Here is a 22,077-nt window from a genome sequence, read left to right on the forward strand (position 1 = left end):
TGGCCAAGCCCAGCTGGGTGTTTAGATCCTTCCTCCAGAAAAGTTGGTGGAGGTGTGAGTACCAGCTTCCAAAATGAGAGTGACTTGGGCTATTCCCACCCCAGTTCCTTCCTTCGCCTTCACAACCAGGGCAAATCAGTTTCTCTTTCTGAACTTTCAATGTGTTCTATGAACTCTCACATTTCTATGCTGATGCTAAAGCTCTCAGAGACGAGAGGAAAAGCTGAAAGAAATGAATATAATTTCAAGATTTCTGCCAAGTGTCCTCTCCTCTAAAGATTTCTCATTTGGGGGTAGATAGTTCTGCATAGTACAGGGTGGGGGAATTGAGTCTTGGAAGAGGGTGCAATAGGAGGGACACAAGAAAGGGGGAAGAGCTGATCTGAAGTGAAGGGTGATCAATTTCCAGCCCCTGGGTGACAAGGTGCCTTGTGTAAATGACATCTGGGGAGGGAGGGAAGGAAGCAGGAACCCCCTGAGTGACACAGGAGCCAATCCTTCTACACAACTCTTGCAGCAGATACTGAAACCAGAAGGTGAAGATCATGAGACAAATCCCAAGTTATTTCATGTCTCCAGGATCCCCAGAGCTTGGGAAGGGGACAGCACCCCCACTGCACAGGGACCAGTTGTTTTAAATCTTCCCCTGCTGGATTCTGGTTGATTAGTCTGGGTCCATGGAAACGGGTAGTCAATCATCCCCAGGAGCAAATAACGTCACTAAACCCTCCTAGCTACAGAAGATAAAAACTTGCGGGGTGGTGGTAGGGGGGGTTGTTGGTTGGTTACTCGTTCAACAGAACTGGGTTAAGATCGATAATAACCCCTTTGGTGTTTGTAGCACCCACAGCTTAAGCAACTTTCCCTCCACTAACTGATCCTCAAAACAGTAAAGGGAAAGTGGGACCTGATGAGCACCTCAAGTCCAAGGTTACAGGGGAGATCAGACTCACAGATACTCACAGATAGAGGAGTACCAGGCTGGTAGCCAGAAGAACCCAGGTTTCCGCAGAAAAGCTTGGGATCAGGTCCATGGCTACTTTCCTCGGTGATTCTCTCCTCTGAGTTTCTTTTCAGCTGTGTGTGTTACTCTTTGCCTGCCTGCTTCCTTTCACATCCAGTGATGATTCATTGAGGCTGAAATGTTTATGTCCTGGGAAGGGGGTGGAGCTGGAGTTGCAGCCAATAGAAGGGCTACCTGTGCTCCACCTGCATGAGCCCTCTCTGCCTTGATAGTTGGCAAAGCATCACAGACAGTTCAGTTTGACCTCCCTTGCCTTCATATTCTGTGGCCATTCAATAACAACTCAATCAGTGTTATCAGTAATTTCAAAGGTTACAGAAACTCAAATAAAACCACTAGCCATAAATATCCTCTAAACTGCCCTTTTCTCTGTAACCGCCTGAACTCCAAAACTTGAAATCCTTCAGACACGCTAGGTCTACTAATCTTTACCATGCAGTTTCCTCTGCCTAGATATCCTTGTTTCCCCATAAGGCACCTACTCATCCTTCAAATCCCAGCTCAGAAAGAACATTGTTTTAGAGACTTCCCTAACCAACAGGAATAACCACTTCCTCTTCTGGATGACTTCTATCGTGCCCCCTACCCCCACCCCACCACACACACACACACACACACACACACACACACACAAAATTCTATTACTGTCCTTCTATCCTCCAGAATCATTGTTGGTTTCCACACCTATTTTCCTTAACAGATTGAGAGTTTGGGCTACAGTCCGAGTATTAGTCACCCTTATGCCCCTGGTACCTTGCAGAGTGCTTTCTGCAGCATGGAAATCAGAAAGGTTGGTGGACTTGAGTTGGTGGTAGTGAGAACTCTGGGCCCCTGTGTGTCTGTTTCCTGTGGCTATTTGGTGACCGCATCATCTTCCTGTATTGTTAATACAAGAGGGCCTGGCTGTGCCTTGGCCGCCATCCCTGCACGTTCAGGATGATCCACCAGGATTCTGTTGACAAGAGGGCCCCCGAGGGAGAGACAGGACGTGGACCCTGTGGTGATGGCTGCACCAAGGGGTATCCATTCAGTCGTCCTGTCCCGCCCCTCAGAGGGTCCTTCAGTGGACAGCAGTTACACAGATTCTTAACCAAAGAATGACCCCCTCTCTCTGGAAAGGCCACAAATCCAAAATCAATGAGAGTGAAGGGAGTGAAGCGGAGAAAGCAGCCCAGTGACCAAGTGGACCCCAACCTCCTTATTCACCAGTGATGTGGTATACACAGCAAACAAGACTCCTTAAAGAGGACATGAGGTTTTTCTATGGGGCAAAGGGGGGGGGGCGGTCAGAGCAGATGCTTCCTTATCATTGACTAGATGGAAAATATTTAAGGGGTAGCAAGGTGTTACTAAGGAGGAGGTCTGTAGTAGAAGTCAGTGGCATCTGTGAGCCCCCACCCCATTCCTCATGGGAGAAATTAGAGGACTGAGGGTCTGAAATTTACACTGGTTCATTGTCTTCCCTCTGACCAAAATCCTGTATCTCCTTGGCCTGAGAAACTGTGCATTATACGAAAAACAAAACCTCAAAAGTTCTTAAAACTCAATAGAAACACAGGACATTTAAGCTGTGTTTGTGCACTTCCTTCTCCCTTTATCCTTTCTCATTTTCAGTCCTTCTGGAGCAAGCGATACTCACCTCTTGCCAATACATTCCATCCCTCTGGCCTGAAAGTCCCCAGGGTTGCCCAACACTGGCCTGAGAGGGTGGAGGTCTCATTGGTAAATTATAGTAAAGTCCCAACTATGTCACCTGCCTTTTTTATTTCCTTGGGACCTTGCCATGCAACATGAAATTTCTACCATCATAGCTTGTCAAGTTTGGGTTCAGACTTTCTCCAGGAGGCACCTGTTAAAATCCATAGCTGCCACTGGAAATACAATGCCTGAATATATCTGTTCATCCACGCATTGATTCAAGGCCAAGTGGGTGAATGTCAGGTGCAGGTATTGTGCTGGGCTGGGGGCTAGAAGCCCATACAGTCCCCTACCTTGAGAGCAGCTTCCCAGAGGAGGGAGTGAGACACACAACCAAGGTTAGTATGTAGCATACCTCTGGAACCTCTAGGATAATGGAGCCCTACAGAGAGGTGATGAAGGAGAGAAGTGGATACAAGCTTGAGTACCAACAAAGGACAGACCTGGGAAGCTGGAAGATGATCCTGAGGAAAAGTAGCTTAGAAAGTCCCACAAATTCTGATACATTTCTGCCCTCTTTCGGTACCTTCTCTGGGCACTGTTAAGTAGGGTCATGATACAATCCCCAGTTTATAGATACAGAAAATGAGGCTCAGGGACTGCAGGTGGCTTCTCAACAGCTATTGATCACAACATGTCATATGTAAGCTAACATGAGATAGATGGGCAAGTCTTCTGCACTGAAATGTCAGTATTCAACGTTTGCTGTTTCATGATGAGGGTCACTATGTGAAATAGTGAGACCCAAGACTACAACAGCAACTTGGTTACAATTCTGGCTCCTACCTCCATGGCTACCCCTGCCCAGGAGCTCCCCCATGGGACTCCAGAACCAAGGACTCTGCCTCACCTCAGCAGGAACAGAGACAGGTGCAGGTCATGAGGACACTAGGGTCTTGTGTGCAGGATCCACCTCTGTATGTTCCCAACTGAGAGGAACACAAAATACATCCCACATGGGAAGACTGGGGTGTCATCTGATAACTTCTGACAACTTAGTTCACTCAACTAAACCCACAGCCTTTCTTATTCTTCTTGGAAACAAAACCATTGTGGAAACTATATGCCTTCATCGTCCTCCAAAACACATACTGGGCTACAATGATTTTTCTCACTAAACCCACAGGACCATCTGCTGCCCTATTCGCCTCAGGGCCTGGTCCAGCTGGTTGGAATCTATCCCAAAGGCGATAGGCTACTCATTGTTTAGGACTGAAATTTTGCAAGTACCCTGTTCTAATCAATGCAAATGGCCTTGCTCTGCAAGGGGAAATAATAGAAGGCATGATCTTTGTGCCCCTTCATTCCACAGCAGGGAACACCTAACTTAAAAGTCTGACAGGCTAAGATTGTGAAGGAAGACGTGTGCCTGAAGATCACCCCACACCCCACATCTCTCATCTACTCATTTGTGCACTAAAGGGCACGGCATGTACATTCAAAGCTCTGTTCTCAGCGCTTAGGGTACAGATATGACTAAGACCCAGACAATAATCAGGTTGAAGATAGAGACAAATAAACAGGTAATTATAGTACAATACAACCAAGTTAAAGTAATTATATAGATATAAGAAACACAGTGTCCTCATCAACTGTAATTGGCTTATCTGCTTTTTCAGTCCTGAGTAATCCAGGTGGAGTTAACAATTTTGTATTATAGTCTTGAAGGTTACTGAGAGAGCAGATCTTAAAGGTCCTCACCACACACACACAAACTGTAATTATGTGAGGTGATGAATACGTTAACTAACCTTATTTTGGTAATCACTTTGCAATATATACATGTATCAAATCAGCATGTTGTACACCTTAAACTTACAAAATATGTGTCCCTTTTTCACAAATAAGCAAACTGGGGCGCAGAAAGGGTAAGTGACCAGACAAGGACGCATAACTAACTCCTAGCAGAGCTGGGATTCAAACCTAGATCTTCTAGTTTTATAACCCAAGGTCTTAACTTTACCAGGCCCATCCTTGCCCAAGAATTAGTGGAACGACTGGGTCTAGAGCCCAGGTCCTCTGAGAGGGTAGTGACCCAGGGCTCTGCCCCAACATAGAGACGAGGCAAGGCCCCCTAGGGCTAAGGCAGGGCTATGCTCTTTCTGACCCACACATACCTCACCATGCAGAAAGCCCCGCTACACACCCCCTCCCCTAGGCCCAGAAGCAGAAGCACTTTCATAGACTTTACAGCAAAGGGAAGAAGAGGAGGAGGAGGACTTCCTCTGGCTGCTCACTTTCTCCACAATCTCAGAATTTTTATCATTATAAACTAACCACTAACATCTCTACTGCAAAGTACAGTTTATAAAGTTCTTTCATGTCTCTCTTAATTGATCCTCATGAAATCTCTGTGAGATAAGCAGTGCTGGGATTATTTAGTTCCCGCTTTACAGATGTGGAAACAGAAGCTCAGGGTGGGGAAGGGTCTTGCCCAAGCAATTAAACCATGAATCCAGGAAACAGAGCCACATCTTGTGATTCAAAATTGTGCCAGTGGCATATATGGTTGGGCTCCAAAGGGCCTCCTGAAATAACTTGGCAGGTTATAACTTATCACATGGGATAAATATTTCCTTCCACTCCTCCCACCATGCTTCCACTGTTGTGCAAATGCTACAGAGGTGATTTTGGCCACAAAAATGACAGCACACCCTTCTGCCTACTAAATGTTATGTATTCACTGAACTCATGGTGTCAGCAGATAGGGGATGCTGCAAACAGTTCTGACATGTAGCAATCAGAATCATTTGGGTTTCCAAGAAGCAGGAAGTAAAAAATGATGAAATGAATAAGTGGGGCTTCCCTGGTGGCGCAGTGGTTAAGAATCCGCCTGCCAATGCAGGGGATATGGGTTCAAGCCCTGGTCCGGGAAGATCCCACATGCCACGGAGCAGCTAAGCCCGTGTGCCACAACTACTGAGCCTGCCCTCTAGAGCCTGCAAGCCACAACTACTGAGCCTGAGTGCCACAACTACTGAAGCCCGCACGCCTAGAGCCCCTGCTCTACAACAAGAGAAACCACTGCAATGAGAAGCCCGTGCACCACAACGAAGAGTAGCCCCTGCTGGACACAACTAGAGAAAGCCCGTGTGCAACAATGAAGACCCAATGCAGCCAAAAATAAAATAAATAAAATAAATAAATTTATTAAAAAAAAAAAAAAAGAAATCAATGAGTGAAAGGGGAATCACAGGCCGGGAGGCAAATTTCAGAAGACCATGAGGAAGGTAATTAATGAAACAGCAAGTGTCAGATGAAGGGAAAGATGAACATCACAGGTTATTTTGCAAAAGAGGGGGTGAAGGGTTGGCGGTCTCTCCTAATTTTTGCAGTAACCACCTAATGAGTTTTGCTTGACCCTACGCTGGCCTCATCCTGAGAACCCCCTACTCTGCCACCAGATGGAACCTGTTAAAACACATTAAAATGTTACACTTATAACATTCTTCTGTTGTTCAAATCTCTCCAACCACTCCCATCATCCACAGGATAAAATCCAAATGCCTTGTGGTGGCAACTCAAGAACCTTGTTGGACACTTAGGTTGCTTCCATAGCTTGGCTACCGTAAATAGTGCTGCAGTGTGCAAATTTATGTTTTCATATTCTTGGGATAAATGTCCAGAAGTGGAATTGCTGGGTCATATGGTAGTGCTACTCTTAGTTTATTGAGGAACCTCCATCCTAGTTTGCATAGTGGCTGGACCAACTTGTATTCCCACCAACTATGCAGGAGAGTCCCCTTTCTCCATTTCACTGCCAACACTTGTTGTTTCTTGTCTTTTTGATGATAGCCATTCTGAGGGGTGTGAAGTGGTATCTCATTGTGGGTTTGACTTGCATTTCCTGATGATTGGTGATGTTGAGCACATTTGCATGTGCCTGTTGCCATCTGTATTTCTTCATTTGGAAAATTAAAATGTCTGTTCAGGTCTTCTGCCCATTTTTTATTCAGGTTGTTCTTTATATATATTGGGTTGGTCCAAAAGTTCGTTTGGGTTTTCCATAAGAGGTTATAGAAACACCCGATTGAACTTTTTGGCCAATCCACTGTATTGACCTAGAGGTCAATAAGACAGAGAAAACCAAGTATTTTATGATTTCACTTATACGTTGAATCTAAAAAACAAAACAAACAGCACAGAAACAGACTCATAGACAGAGAACAAATTGGTGGTTGCCAGAGGGGAGGGAGATGGGGGACAGACATAATAGGCCAAGGGGATTAAGAGCTACAAGCTTCCAAATATATAATAAATAAGTCAGAGGGATACAATGAACACATAGGGAATATAGTCAATAATATTGTACCAATTTTGTTTGATGACAGATGGTTCCTGGTATTAATGAGGTGATCAAATCATAATGTATTAGAATATGGAATCATTATGTCATACACCTTAAACTGTGTAACACTGTATGTTAAGTATAACTCAGTTTTCAAAAATGATAAAAAATAAACAATAAAATAAAATAAAGGGTGAAAAACAAAGCCCCATGTGGCTCTGGGCTCAGCCGGCTTCCTCAGTCTTGTCTCAGTACACTTCCAGTATGCACATGATGTTCTAAACAAGGTATGATCTGCCAGTTCCCAAGCCCCCCAAAATGAGACATAACTGTTTCCCCTAGGGTCCGAAAAAAGACTGTTCTTCCACCTGGAATGGGCCCAACCCATTTTCCATCTGGTGAATTCCTTGCTCTGGGAGTCAGTCAGGATATCATCTTCCCCAGTTACCCTCGCCCACTGCCTCAGCATGTAGGTGGCGGGGAGAGTCCCGCTTCTGCATGATCACGGTTCTTACATAGAAACACATAGTGACTCTCAGACCATGATGCTCATTATAATCCACGTGCAGCAGGAACTTTTAAAAATACACATGCCTGGGTGCACCTGAAATCTGAAACTGATGGGATGAAGTCAAACTCAAGAAAATCATACCTATTAATTTATTTGTTGCTAAGAATTGCGAAAAACATTAGTTGAAATATTAGAAGCCATAGGCTAGTTCCTAGGAAAACATAATTGACCAAAACCAACCCAAGAAGAATAGAAAGATAAACAGTCAAAAAAGTTGTAAAATAAAATTAAGTGGAAGTCAAAATCTTCCCACGAGGAAAACATCATGTCCAGGGAGTTTTATGTTACCCTTCAAAGAACACATATGACTTAGCTTGATTTCCCAAGAAAGGAGAGCCCGAGACACGGGCTTTTGCGCTACTATCTTATGGGAATTTGCACCCAGGGAAGCAAGAGTGAAGGAAAACAGGAACAAAGCATGGAAGGAAGGAGAATCTATACCAGGTTCCTTAACCAACCTGGCCAACACTTGGTATTGAAAGCAACCAAATCTTTGATCAACAGAGACCATCTTCTGAGAGGCCATGTGACCACTACATCCAGAACAGCCCATCCAAGGGAAGGAAGGGGGAAGGGGGTATCCACTGATTTCCTTCTCCCTTTGGGAAAATGTTCCTCCCGTGGGGAAGTAACTCTCTAAAACTTTGTATTACACATGATTTGCTAGGTTGGGAGGCACTGCCAGGCTTCACCTACACAAGTTAAATTGGAATCCATGCAAAGATGGTCCCTGCAGCTGTGGCTGGAACAGAGACCAGGATAGGTACACTAGTTCTCAACGCTGTCCAACAGATTATCCCCAAATGTAACTGCTTGAAACAACAAGGATTTATGATGTCACAGTCCGTTGGGGTAGGAGACCAGGTGTGGCTTAGCTGGGCACCTCTGGCTCAAGCTCTCTCATGAGGTTACCGTCCTGATGTCAGGCTGCGCTGCATCTCATCCAAAGTCTCAACTCGGGGAGGATCCACTTTCAGGTCCTCTAGGTGGTTTGGCAGGATTCAGACCCTCACAAGCTCAAGGACTCAGTTCCTTGCTGGCTGTGGCCCAGAAGCCCTCCTCAGATCTCTGCCACCTGGTTCTCTCCACGTGGCAGCCGCTTCCCTCAGAGTGAGGGGGTGAGAGGGGGAGCCCAAGGTGGAAGCCACAGGCTTTTCATAACCTAATCTCAGAAGTGGCATCCCATATCTGTGGCCATATGCTATTTATTAGAAGCAAGTCACCTGTCCCAGCCACACCAGTGAGAGGGGCTAAATAGGGCATAACTACAAGGAGGCAGCACTATTGGCGGCCACCTTAGAGGATGCGACCACAGAGGTGAAGCCAAGGGCTTCTGAGTCGTCACATAAAAACAATCCAGTCATGCCCAGCTCATCCTAGGAAGATAGTATCAACTTGATCTAAATCAGACAAAAAACAGGACAAGAAAGACAGACTGCATGCCAGTCTCACTCATGGGTATCAATGCAAAACTCCCCTCCCCCCCAAAAAAATAGTAGGAAACCAAATCTAGCAGTGATGATAATCATGACTAAGCGGGATTTGACCCTGGAACTCAAGGATACTTACCAGAGAATAAATATAAATAATAGTTATCATATTAACCAATTTAAAAAGTCATATCATCCCGATAGTTTCAGAAAAAGCATTTGATAATATTCAAATCACATGATATAAGATGATCTTAAACTACTGACAGCAGGGAATTTCCTTAATCTAATGAAAGTATCTACCAGAAAACCTAAGAAAACATCATTCTTCATAGTATAAAAGCATTGCCTGCTTATATCATTTTAATGTTTTACCACATGCACATATAGCCTTTTCAAAATTTGAAACTTTTTTTTTAAAGCAACATTTTTTTAAAACTTTATTTTATTTATTTTTGGCTGTGTTGGGTGTTCACTGCTGCACGCGGGCTTTCTCTAGTTGCAGCGAACGGGGGCTACTCTTCGTTGCAGTGCGCAGGCTTCTCATTGCAGTGGCTTCTCATTGTGGAGCACGGGCTCTAGGCACGCAGGCTTCAGTAGTTGTGGCGTGCGGGCTCAGTAGTTGTGGCTCACAGGCTCTAGAGCACAGGCTCAGTAGTTGTGGCGCACGGGCTTAGTTGCTCCACGGCATGTGGGATCTTCCCGGACCAGGGATCAAACCCATGTCCCCTGCATTGGCAGGCGGATTCTCAATCACTGCACCACCAGGGAAGCCCCTGAAACTTTTTTTTAAGTAAAGAAAATTCCCTGGTGGCACAGTGGTTGAGAATCCGCCTGCCAATGCAGGGGACACGGGTTCGAGCCCGGGGAAGATCCCACATGCCGCAGAGCAACTAAGCCTGTGTGCCACAACTACTGAGCCTGCACTCTAGAGCCCACGAGCCACAACTACTGAGCCCGCAAGCCACAACTACTGAATCCTGCGGGCCTAGAGCCCGTGCTCCACAATGAGAAGCCACCGCAATGAGAAGCCGGCGCACCGCAATGAAAAGTAGCCCCCGCTCGCCACAACTAGAGAAAGCCCGCACACGGCAATGATAGACCCAACACAGCCAAAAATGAAATAAATAAAAATAAATTAATTTTTTTAAAAGGAAAAAAAAAAAAATTCCATCAATTTAACTTTTTGCTGTAAATGAAAAGAATGTCATTGCTTGTTTTTGTCAGAAATCCAGCTTGTGGATCCCAGGGTGAACAATTGCAAAATCACTGAATAAATTATATATATTCTACCTTGTGAGGCTGTTTGAACTGACCAAACAAGGGTTCATTCAGCAGGTTCACTCAGCAGAGATCACATAGGTTCACAAGCTGAGTTCTTTATCTTTAGTTAGAACACAGGCTCCTGTGATAATCAGATGGGAAAAATAAACCACATCCCCAGAAAATAAATGAACACCGTTCATTTGTGCGTGCAATTCCAAGAGGTTCCTAAGTACACGTCACCATGGTGCCTGCCAAGTCCAGTGACATTTTCCAGGGACCCCGCCCAGCCAAGTTCAGCCCACACCTGGACTCCAATACAAGATGCCCTATTCCATTGGTGACACAGTTATCCCCAGGGTCATAGGGCCCTCTCTATCAGTCTTCACTGGTCTTCACTGTGCCCGGTGCGTCATAGCGCCGTCATGGGGACAAAGTGTGAACAGGACTGTCAAGAAGGGCACTTACCTAGGTGGGATGCTCCATGCAAGCAGACACCTCCAAAGGCATCAGGAGTCTGGGGAAGGCAGAGATAATGGGATCTGGAGCCACCGTGGCGATGGATGGGCTTCCCAGAGGAGGCGATGTTGCTCGCACTGCCATGGACACAGCGATGTTGGCCAGAAGGAGAGAAGGACACAGCACTGTGGGCTGTGAGAATGGCCCATCTTACCATCATTATCACTGTTGAGTATGTTTGTCATTTCTTGGTTGCAAAGCACAGGGTCTAAATCAACCCAATTTTTACTGCTGCTAATAAGGAAGTGATCAGATCACAGGCCAAGCTGGGGATCCTATCATTCTAGGACCAAGGTTCCATCCTGGACAGCTCAGCAGGGGGCTGAAAGTTGCTCAGGGCCTCTGGAAAAAGCCACTGGGCTTCGCAGGCACCATAATGACCCGTCTTGTACTTGTTGGGGTACGTTCCTGGGATTTACATTTTTTTTTTTTTTACTGTGATAAAATTCACATGACATAAAGCTAACCGTTTTAAAGTGAACAATTCGTTGTCATTTAGCACATTCACAATGTTGTGCCACCACCTCCTCTAGTTCCAAAACACTCCCATTACACCAGAGTAAACTCCTGCGCACAATAAGCAGTTTCTCCCCACCCTCTCCTCTCCCCAGCCCTCACAACCACCAAAGTACATTCTGTCTTCATGGATTTGCCTTTTCTAGATGTTTCATATAAATGGAATCATGTACTGTGTGGCCTCTTATGTCTGGATTCTTTTATTTACATGTTTTTGAGGTTCATCTCTCTTGTACAGTGTATCAGTACTTCACTCCTTGGATGGCTGAATAATACTCTATTGTATGGATACACTGCAATTTGTTTATCCATTCATCCACTGATTTGCCTTGTTTCTACCCTTCAGCTACTGTAAATAGTGCAGCTATGAACATGCAGGTACACGTATTTGTTTGAGAAACTGTGTTCAGTTCTCCTAGGTATCTCCCCAGGGGTGTAATTGCTGGGTCGTATGGTTATTCTATGCCTAAGTACCTGAGAGGCTGCCAAACTCTTCTCCACACCGGCTGCACCATTTTACATTGCCACCAGCAAACGATGAGGGTCCAATTTCTCTACATCTTCACCGACACTTGTTCTTTTCCTTTTTTTTTTTTTTTAATAGCCATCCTAGTGGTTGTGAAATAGCAAAATTTCAGGGATTTTGACTTTGTGCAACCACATTAGTTAAGAATCTGTGAGAATTTGCCAGAGGTAGAGGGGGACAAGCAAAGGGTGTGGTTGGGAACCCGCCGCAGGAGGTCCTTGAGCTTTCTACGGACTCCAGGGACACCTATGCTCTCTGTTGTGTAGACAGCTGGCTAGTAGGGATCCACAAAATGTGACTGATATGCGGGCCCGGGGTGAGTCATTTAAACCCTCTCAACCTCAGTTGCCTAATCTATAAAAATGAGTGTTAATAGTTATGTCTTTTCCTCCTAAAGGAGCCCAGATCAGACCAGACCCTGGTCTGTGACCTGAAGGGCTTGCGTCCTGGATCTGCAAGTTGACCTCCTGGTGGCTTTGAGTGAAGAGAACATGTGACCTTGCCCATCAGATACCTGACCCTCAGCAGACGCTCTAGAAATGTTCACTCATATGAGCTCATAAACTGTTCAACTAGTGGCTAAAAAGGACAAGAATTATAGAGTAATCACAGATTACGGAATGTACTTTTTGTTAGCAAGAGGAGGAGACATGAGTTCAAGTTGTAGTTGAAAACTAATTAAAAGGTTGGGAGCTTGCTGACCCTGAACTCTTTACCTTTTTCCTTCTTATTGATCGTGTTTAAATGGCTCCTCTTACCACCTGCTGTGTGTGGAGACACTGAGTCATAAATGTTCAGGACTTAATTTCCTGGTTTCTAATTGGGGCTGGGGGTGTCTGTCCAGCTGTATGAGCTCAGGGCCCTGAGCATGACCTCCAGCCCCAGGTTTCCCCATCCCTGTAGGATGTCAAAGACCCTGGGTTGAAATCCCTCCCACTCTCCTCCTCCTACCCTGAGGCAGAAATTATTTCTAAAAATTCCCAAAGTGAGTGCATTGTTGACAGAGAAAAGACAATTCCCAAAGGAACCAAAAAACAGGAGTAAGGAGAGCTCATTCCCTCCTTACAGACACAGTGTATTTATAAAATTCAGTCAGGACTTCCAGGCAGGGCAGGAAATAAGGCGAGGAAAGTAAGACATTCCACTTGAGCAGAAAATTGCCAAAAATCTGTGATCAAGACAAATTATATTCTAACCTACTATTTAAAAAAATCAATATTAATGCAAAAAAATCTAGGAAGAACAAAATATCATAATTTTAAAGGAAGATAGTATCAGTAGATCAGTTTTATTTACTCATCATGGTTCATCTAGTTAATGACACTCATGCTGCAGTGTTCAGGGGTAAAGTATTCTCATTCTGCACGTACATTGAATTGAGTCAAAAAGTGAAATGGGTTGATGGATGGATAGAGGGATGGGAAGATGGGTGATGAAACAGAGAAAGCAAAATGCTAATTATTCAGTCCAGAAGGTGGTAGATAGTTGTTTACTATAAGATTTTTTCCATCTTTCGGTTCAAATTTTCTGTATTTGAATTTTTTTTTAATAAAATTTTAGGAAGGAATAACTAACAATATTTTTAAGAGTTTCAATATCTTTTAAAAATTTCCTCTCTTCTCACTCCCCTCCCCCATGCAGACCCTCACCATTTCTGACCTAGACAATGACCACAGCCTCCTGTCTGATCACCTATCACAGGGCAGTCTTTGCACATCTAATCAGGGCGTCCCCGATTGAACCCTCCCACAGTCCCACACGGCCTGTGCCTCATCCAGGTGACAGGTGACACCCCAGCTGTGTCCCAGACCCCCCTCCTCAGACGTTATGCTGCATGAGACTGGAGTCTTTGCAGGTCCCTGCACAGCCCATGCTACCTCACACCTCCCCACCTTTGCTCAGGCTGGTCCACCTGCTTATTCCCTCCTGAATGCCTGTTCATCTTTAAGATTCCTCTCAGAAGCTTAAACACGGTGGGTTTAACACAAGCATTTACTTCTGAAGCTGCCTGAAGCCCCCGTAAAATGCACTAAAGAGCTTTCTTTTTTTTAAATAATTTTTTAAAATATTTATTTATTCTTATTTGGTTGTACCAGGTCTTAGCTGCAGCTCGCAGGCTCCTTAGTTGTGGTTCGCTGGCTCCTTAGTTGTGGCACACGAACTCTTAGTTGCAGCATGCATGTGGGATCTAGTTCCCTGACCAGTGATCGAACCCTGGCCCCCTGCATTGGGAGCGCAGAGTCTTAACCACTGGGCCACCAGGGAAGTCCCTAAAGAGCTTTCTTAAAAGGCATAAATCCACAGGGACAAAGACAACCAGACAGGAGACCACAGCCACCAACTGTTTGAACCTACAAGTAGATGTAGCCAAGAGTCATCAAGAGCTCTTTGTGCAAGACACCTTCCTAAGTTCTCTCCTTAGTCCTCAGAATAACAGTACATAGAAGGTTCTCTCATTATCACCCCCTTTATACAGGCACAGGGGAGTTAGGTCACTTGGACAAGGTCACACAGCCACACAGCCAAGCTTTAAACCCAGGTGGTCTGGCCCCAGAGTCTATGCCCATGACCACTGTGTATCTGCCATGAAAGCACTCACTTGGCAGAGCAGAGAAAACTGAAGCTGAGCCCACAGCACTCGGGAGACCAGAAGTAAACAGAACCACGCCACTGGAGGCCAGAAAGAATCAGGAACTGCATGCACCAGGTACCTCTGTAATTGGAAGTGTTAAGTGAGGGTGAAAACAGAGGACTGTTTAAAGTCTATGTAATAAAGTATTAGACTTCCCTCTTGTACTTGGTTGAATAATGTTCCCCCCAAATTCATGTCAACCAGCAATTTCAGAATATGACCCTATTTGGAAATAGGACTTTCAGATGTAATTAGGTAATTAAGATGAGGTTATACTGGAGTAGAGTGGGCCCTAATTCAATGATTGAAGAGACACACAGACACACACAGAGAGAAGGAAGCAATATGAAGATGGAGGCAGAGACAGAAGTGATGCTGCCACGAGCCAAGGACACCAAGGATTTCCAGCAATCACCACAAGCTAGGAAGAAGCATGGAGCAGATTCTCCCTCAGAGCCTCCAGGAAGAACCAACCCTGCTGACACCTTGACCCTGAGCTTCTGGCCTCCAGAACTGTGAGACAATAAATTTCTATTGTTTTAAGCCACCCAGGTTGTGGTACTTTATTATGGCCACCTCCCCTAGCCTGTAGAAGACTGGGGGATATTCTCTGCACATGTTGAACTGGACGTACTCTGGACTTGGAGACGCCTGGCAGAGAGGAGGTCAGGATGCATTACTGAAAGCAGAAGGAATCATGAGATTTCCACCACCCTCCGTCTCCTGGGCAGAAGACTAGGGAATTCCTTCTTGGGAAGCTGAACAGCCCAAAGGATCTACAGATCCTGATATTCAGGGATCCTCCAGCCAGATAGCTCTACACCGAAGCCCACCATTGACAACTCCCACACATCCTCAGAATCAAGCAGACAGGCAAGGACTAGCCAGCATTCAAGGGAAAGATCCAAATAAACAGAAAAAGGAGCTCAAAGGAACAGAAGCAATGTGGGAGGAGGAAGGGAGCTTTGGAAAACAGTCACAGTGGCCTGAGTGCTGTGCTGACGTGAAATCAGAACGGAGAGCAAAAAGGCACTCATAGAAATAAAAAGAACACAAGATGTAGCATCCCATTGAAAGGTATGAAAGTGAAGTTAAATGATTCATTCCAAAAGAAAAATAGAGACAAAGATGGAAAATGGGAGAGAAAAAATAAGAAAAATAAAGAATCGTTGCAGGAGTTTCATCATCTGACCAATAGGGGTTTCAGAACAGAGAATTTTTAAAACTTAAAGAAATAATTCAAGAAAACTTCCCAGAACCAAAGGGCAAGAGTCTCCATAGTGAAAGGTCATTGAAGTGCACTATCCAATATGGTAGCCCCTGGTCACATATGGCTAATTAAATTTAAATATAAATTACTTAAAATTAGATAAAACCAGACAAGCAGTTCCTTGGTCACATCAGCCAGATTTCAAGTGCTCAGCAGCCTCAAGCAGCTGGAGGCCACAGTATTGAACAACACAGGTAGAGAGCATTTTTATCAGCGCAGAAAGGTGGATTGGACAGCTCTGGCCTAGAACAATGGATGAAAGCAGATCCACCAGGACACATAGTCATGACATTTCAGAAGACCAGGGACAAGAAGAAAATCCCAAAAGCTTCCAAAAGGGAGTGGGGACAAGAAACAGGTCACACACAAAGGAACAGAAATCAGAAGGGCATTAAACTTCTCAACAGCAATACCAGAAGCAAGACTCTGTGTCTTCAAATTCAGACAGAAAATTCTGCCCCACCTAGAATTCTACACCGAAACAAGCATGAATGCAAAACAGAACATTATTCAGACATGCAAGTTCTTTAAAAAAAATTTACTCCTATGTATCATTCCTCAGAAAGTGACAAGATGATGCCCTCTACCAAAACAAGGGACAAAACCAAGAAAGAGACAGATCCAGGTAATTCAGTGCAGCAGAGAGGCAAGGGGGATGCCCAGGATGACGGCCATGTAGAAGCAGGAACAAGCAGCCTAGGCCTAAGCAAGGAGAGAGCCTGGGGAGGGCTTGAACGTCCTGAGAGGGGAGTACACTTCTGGTGGAAAACAGGTGATAGATTGGGACACAGAAAACTCATCATTACTAGAGGAATTATTGATTCCAAGGAAAATGAAGATGTCAAGAACAGAAACAGAAGCATAGACGTGTTCATGGCTTCAGTGTGAATGAGAACTTAGGTCATAATGAGGCAAACAGCAAATAAGAATTCCATTCCTATCCCTGTTTTGGGAAAGCAGGAAGTGGGTGTGAGGCAAGAAGGATACCGGAAACCTGAACTCTCATCTCCCAGAGTAATCAAGAAACAGTAGGATAAGCATGTCATTTAATGACATGGCAACAAACACCAGAGGAAACTTCTAAGTGGGGTGAAAATGGACACTGGCAGGAAAAACCAGAGCGGGGAACAGGTAGAGCAAGGCAGCACTAATTTTGCTGTAAACTGGGTAGGACTGTTCCACTTTTTAAAGCGTGTATGTCTATGAATTTGGTTTTTAACAATAAATTTAAAAAGCGCCAGCTCAGCGGTCACTTCCTCCCAAACCCCTTTGGGACGAAGTGCTCCGTCTCTTGCTCTCAAAGCCCCAGGGCCAACCTCTCACCATATTGAATTGGTCTGTTCATGGGTCTGACATTTCCCCACCAAACTGGAAGCATTTCATGCCTGACCCAGAGAGGTACCCAGGAAATCTCTGTAAATCCAAACAGAAGCCCGGATAAGAACCCCCCTGCTGACCTCCCAGGCATGTTTGAGGTTCAGATGAACCTCCTGATAGTGGGTGCTGGGAAATCCCCAAATGGCATAAGGATGAGCGGTGCCCCTGGGCGTCCACAGGGTGTTTCACAAACAACCAGGAGATGTTTCTGCAGAGGGTCTGCAATGTGCTTAGCAGCGGGCTGGGCCCTAAAAGGACACCCATGGGGCCAACATTAGCCTCAAAGCCCCCCTGCTCTTTGGGTGGTTCATCCCAGCAGGGGGACTAATGAGATCGTTTGGAATGAGCACAGCTTAATGACAAAGGTCACAGATCTGGTTGTATCTGGTCTGAGAGTCACCCCTGCTGACCTGGGCCCTTCTCGCTGGCGCGGGTCCCGGCCCCCCCACCCCCCAGCCTTGATGACAGTGCACATTCACTGCTGCAGGTCTCCTTCGCCCTCCTGTGACAGCTATGTGCAGGCCCACGGGCTCTCTCCTGAGATCCTGTTCTGGGCTGAATTGGGTCCCCTCCAAAATCATAGGTTGAGGTCCTAACCCCCAGTACCTCAGAATGTGACCGTGGTTGGAGATGGGGCCTTTAAAAAGGCAATTAAGGCTTAAACAGGTCATATGGGTGAGTACTACCCAATACGACGAGTGTCTTTTTTTTTTTAATTAATTTTTATTGGAGTATCGTTGCTTTTACAATGTTGTGTTAGTTTCCACTGTAAAGTGAATCCGCTATACGTATAGATGTATCCCCTCTTTTTTTGACTTCCTTTCCATTTAGGGCACCGCAGAGCACTAATCAGAGTTCCCTGTGCTCTACAGTAGGCTCTCACCAGTTATCTGTTTTATACACAGTTTCAAGAGTGTATACATGTCAATTCCCATCTCACAACTGACTGGTATCTTTATAAGATAAGGAAATTAGGACAGACAAGCACAAAGGGGAGACCATGTGAAGACACAGGGAGAAGACTGAAGGAACCAACCCTGCTGACACCTTGATCTTGGACTTCCAGCCTCCAGAACTGTGAAAGAATACATCTCAGTTCTTTAAGCTGCCCAGTCTGTCGTACACTGTTATGGCAGCCCTGCGAAACTAATACAGTCCCTTCTCCTTCCCTCGGGGGGCACTTCTGGGCCTGTCACCACCCTTGGAGCAGAGGCTCCTGGGGACACGCAGGGGAGGGAGCGCCCTGGGCTTTCTGCAGACTAGGCTCTGCGAGCAGGGCCGCGCTCCAGACGCCTCGGCGCGGCCGGGGCTCACGCTGCCCAGCAGCGCCTCCCCCGCCGAGACGTCTAGGTGCGGAGCCTCAGCGTCCCACCTCCCCTTCAGCCTGGAGGCCCCTCCCTCCAGGCTGGGAGCCCCAGGGCGGCGCTCGAGTGAAGCCCACCCCTGACCATGGAGGCCTGCGAGGCCCACTTTCGTATTCCCGAAAGTCCTAACCCCTCCCTACACACCAGACATCATCTTGTAGGATTTGGGAAACGATGAGCCAATTGCCAAGACTGAACTCGAGGAGCTCAGGTTACCCAACCGAGGCTGAGAAGCCGCTGACTAAGCACTTTAAGGCATGAAGTGGGCGATCCAGTTCCCCTGCCTGGCCTCTTGTTCCACTTTTCTGGGCTTTAACCTCTCATAATGGAGCCCCAAAGAGTCAGACCTGAGTCCCCAGAGCACAGCAGGTATGTATGGCACAGGCCGGAAGGGAAGCCACTGTGAGTGACGACAGGCTGCTCAGGCCAGGACCCTGGGCCCCTCTCTCTCACCCCCACCTCCAGTCCATCCTCAAGGCCTGTCTATTCCTCCCACAGGACGCATTTCTGCTGTGTCTGCTCTGAACCACCTCCACTTCCTGAATCTTTCACCTGAGTACCTGGGCAGCTCCCAGCCAGCCCCCCACTTCCACTCTGCCCCCTCCCGGCCAGTCTCTCCACTGCCCCTGCAGGGGAAGCACCCTGTGTTGCTCTCCTGCTAAAGACCTACCGGTGGGTGCCAGATGCACTTATTAAAAATCAGCCTCCTGCCACTGGCCCCTGAGGTCCCTGCCCACCCCTCCAGCCTCATCTCCTTTTACTACCTGCCTCACTCGTGGCCCTCCAGACACATGGTCTTCTATTATTGTCAGACAAAGCCAAGACCTTTCCTGCCTCAGGGCCTTTGCACTTGCTGTTTCCACCACCTGGAATGCTCCTCCCCTAATTCTTCATGTCTCAGCTTAAAATACTGCCTCCTCAGAGAGTCCTCCCCTGACCCTCCAGACTAATTGGATCCCCCATTACTTGCCATCTCAGCACCATGTTCATTTCCGTCTTGGTGCTTAAGTGATATGTAATTGCTGTATTTGTCTCCTCGTTGTCTGTCTCTCTCCCCACTGGGATGTGAGCCCCTCGAGGGCAGGGACCCCGTCTGTCTAGTTGGCCCTCATATCTTCAACACTGAAAAAGTACCTGGCACACAATAAGAGTTCAACAGGGGCTTCCCTGGTGGCGCAGTTGTTGAGAATCTGCCTGCCAATGCAGGGGACGCAGGTTCGAGCCCTGGTCTGGGAAGATCCTACATGCCGCGGAGCAACTGGGCCCGTGAGCCACAACTACTGAGCCTGCGCGTCTGGAGCCTGTGCTCCGCAACAAGAGAGGCCGCGATAGTGAGAGGCCCGCGCACAGCGATGAAGAGTGGCCCCCGCTCGCCACAACTAGAGAAAGCCCTCGCACAGAAACGAAGACCCAACACAGCCAAAATTAAATTAAAAATAATAATAATAATAATAATGACTGAAGTAGCTAGTGGATTAAAATTAAAAAAAAAAAAAAGAGTTCAACAAAGATTGACTGAAGAAACTAAAACTCTGGAATGCTATAGAACATATGCAAGATATGTCCACATGGCTCCAGTCTCCTTTGACAGAACCGACTGCCTAATAGCCTTCAGAACTTTCAGGTAAAAAAATCATGGGAAAAAGTCTTTCTTTACAAGAACTCAAAATCTAGTTTAAAAAATATGAATACTTTAACTTGATTAATGGTCGCTTAAAGTTAGAAAAGATATTAGAAATCAGCCTATGGTGGTCCAGATTCCTTCATTGAGCAAAAAGTGTTTATTATTCATGACTATTCTTTGCCATCCTCTGTTCTTGGCATTTGAGATACAACATGATCAACAAAATCTCCACCCGCAAAGAATCTGTATTCTAGAGGAGAAGGTAGATGATACACAAACAAGAAAACAGATGGCAAAGAGCAATGATGACACAAAGCAAGGCAAAACGGTAAGAAGTGATGAGGGGAGTTCAGGATGGTTGGTTGGCAAAAGCCTCTAAGGAAGTCGTGTTTGTGCTGGGTCTTGAATGACAAGAAAGAGCTATGAAAGTGTGCAGTAAAGGATTAACTCAGCAGACCTGAGTTGTCCAAACCCTGCACATTCCAAAGAAAGGTCTGATCCTGTCCAGCTCCAGGGAGATAACCTTTAAATATGTAAATGAGATTTAGGCCAAGAACAACCAAGGGGTCTGCCCAAGGTCACACATTGATGTGGAGGAAGAACTGAACCCAGAGCTTAGGTCTGCTGACCCTGACGCAGGGGGTTTTCCCTGAAAGAGCAGAAATGGTAGAAATGGGACAGGCTTAGGAGTCACACATAGTTTCCAACACTGGTTCTACCCTCATTAGCTATGTGACCCTGGGGAATATTTTAACCTCTCTGAACCTCAGCATCCTCATCTCTAAGAAGGATTCGATGCGTATTCCACGGCTTGTGTGAAAAGTATATAAGAAAATGGATGTAAGACCCCAGGTACATAATAGGGCTCTTAGTTTTAATTTCCCCCAAACAGACCCGGAGATAAATACTTGGATATAAATAGTTAATTTAGAGGGTGATCCCAAGAAGCATTTTGAGAGGATAAAGAAGTGACTCAAGGAAGGTAGGAATGCAAATACAGTGTAGTCATACCTTGGAGATATTGCAGGTTCGGTGCCTGACCACTGCCATAAAGTGAATATCGCAGTAAAGCAAGTCACACAAATTTTTTGTTTTCCCAGTGCATATAAGTTATGTTTACAATCTGTTGTAGTCTACTAAGTGTGCAATAGCATTATGTCTTTAAAAAAAAAAACAATGTACATACCTTACTTTCAAAATACTTTATTGCTGAAAATTGCTAAACACCATCTAAGCCTTCTGCAGGTCATAATCTTTTGCTGGTGGAAGGTTTGAAATATCGTGAGAATTACCAAAACGTGACAGAGACACGAAGTTGAGCACATGCTGTTGGAAAAAAATGGTGCTCATAGACTTGCTCCACGCAGGGAAGTAAGTTTGCTTTTATTTCTCCACCATCAAGCACCATGCCTGGCAAGACAGCTTAGGAAGACATGCTTATCCAACTGAATGACAGTGAGGGCCTTTTGATGCCCAGCCTTTCCCTCCTGCCCTGCCAACTGCTGACGCTGGCCTTACCTCCTGTTCCAGAGCCTTCTACAAGCCACTCTCGAGTGCCTACAGCTCTCCCCATGGAGCCCGGCACAGCCCTGGAAGGCAAAGTCTCTGCAGGGAGACAACACACAGAATTGCTGGGTTGGAACAAAGGACATGTCTAAGAGATGAAAGATGGAGCAGAAAGGAACAGGGCAGCAGCTTGAGTGAGCACTGCAAGATCAGCCAAAGGGTCAAGTCTGACCCTCTGGATCAGATCTTTTCAAGCGAGGACCACCCCTAAAGGTGGGAAACAGACGTCAGAAGATGATGATGCCAAGTGGACAAGGCCCAGGCCTCCCATCGGCTTCACCCAGAACAGCTTTGTAAACTGAGGCTAAGCATTCCTTCTAAGAATGTAGTCAAGGGCCACAGAGGGTCTCTGAGGCACAGAGTGACCTATGGAAGGGAGCATTGGAGAAGGCAGGGAGTGGAAAGCAGG

At 46.0% G+C, this 22,077-nt stretch overlaps 1 protein-coding gene across 2 annotated transcripts in view; it reads right to left on the reverse strand.

Annotated features, from left to right (window-relative positions):
* The window catches only part of LOC309613879 (cytochrome P450 3A24-like), a 43,106-nt gene extending 41,975 nt beyond the window's left edge, over nucleotides 1-1,131 (reverse strand). The window contains exon 1 of one of the 2 annotated variants that reach the window (XM_082361386.1): nucleotides 964-1,131. In XM_082361386.1, the coding sequence (XP_082217512.1) occupies nucleotides 964-1,034 (71 nt within the window). In that variant the 5' untranslated portion in view covers nucleotides 1,035-1,131. The remainder of the gene's footprint in view (nucleotides 1-963) is intronic. The other variant, XM_082361387.1, reaches the window with a different exon arrangement.
* Nucleotides 1,132-22,077: the final 20,946 nt, after the last annotated feature.

Source organism: Balaenoptera borealis, assembly GCF_965194805.1.
Source record: "Balaenoptera borealis genome assembly, chromosome: 16".
Lineage (NCBI taxonomy): Eukaryota > Metazoa > Chordata > Mammalia > Artiodactyla > Balaenopteridae > Balaenoptera > Balaenoptera borealis.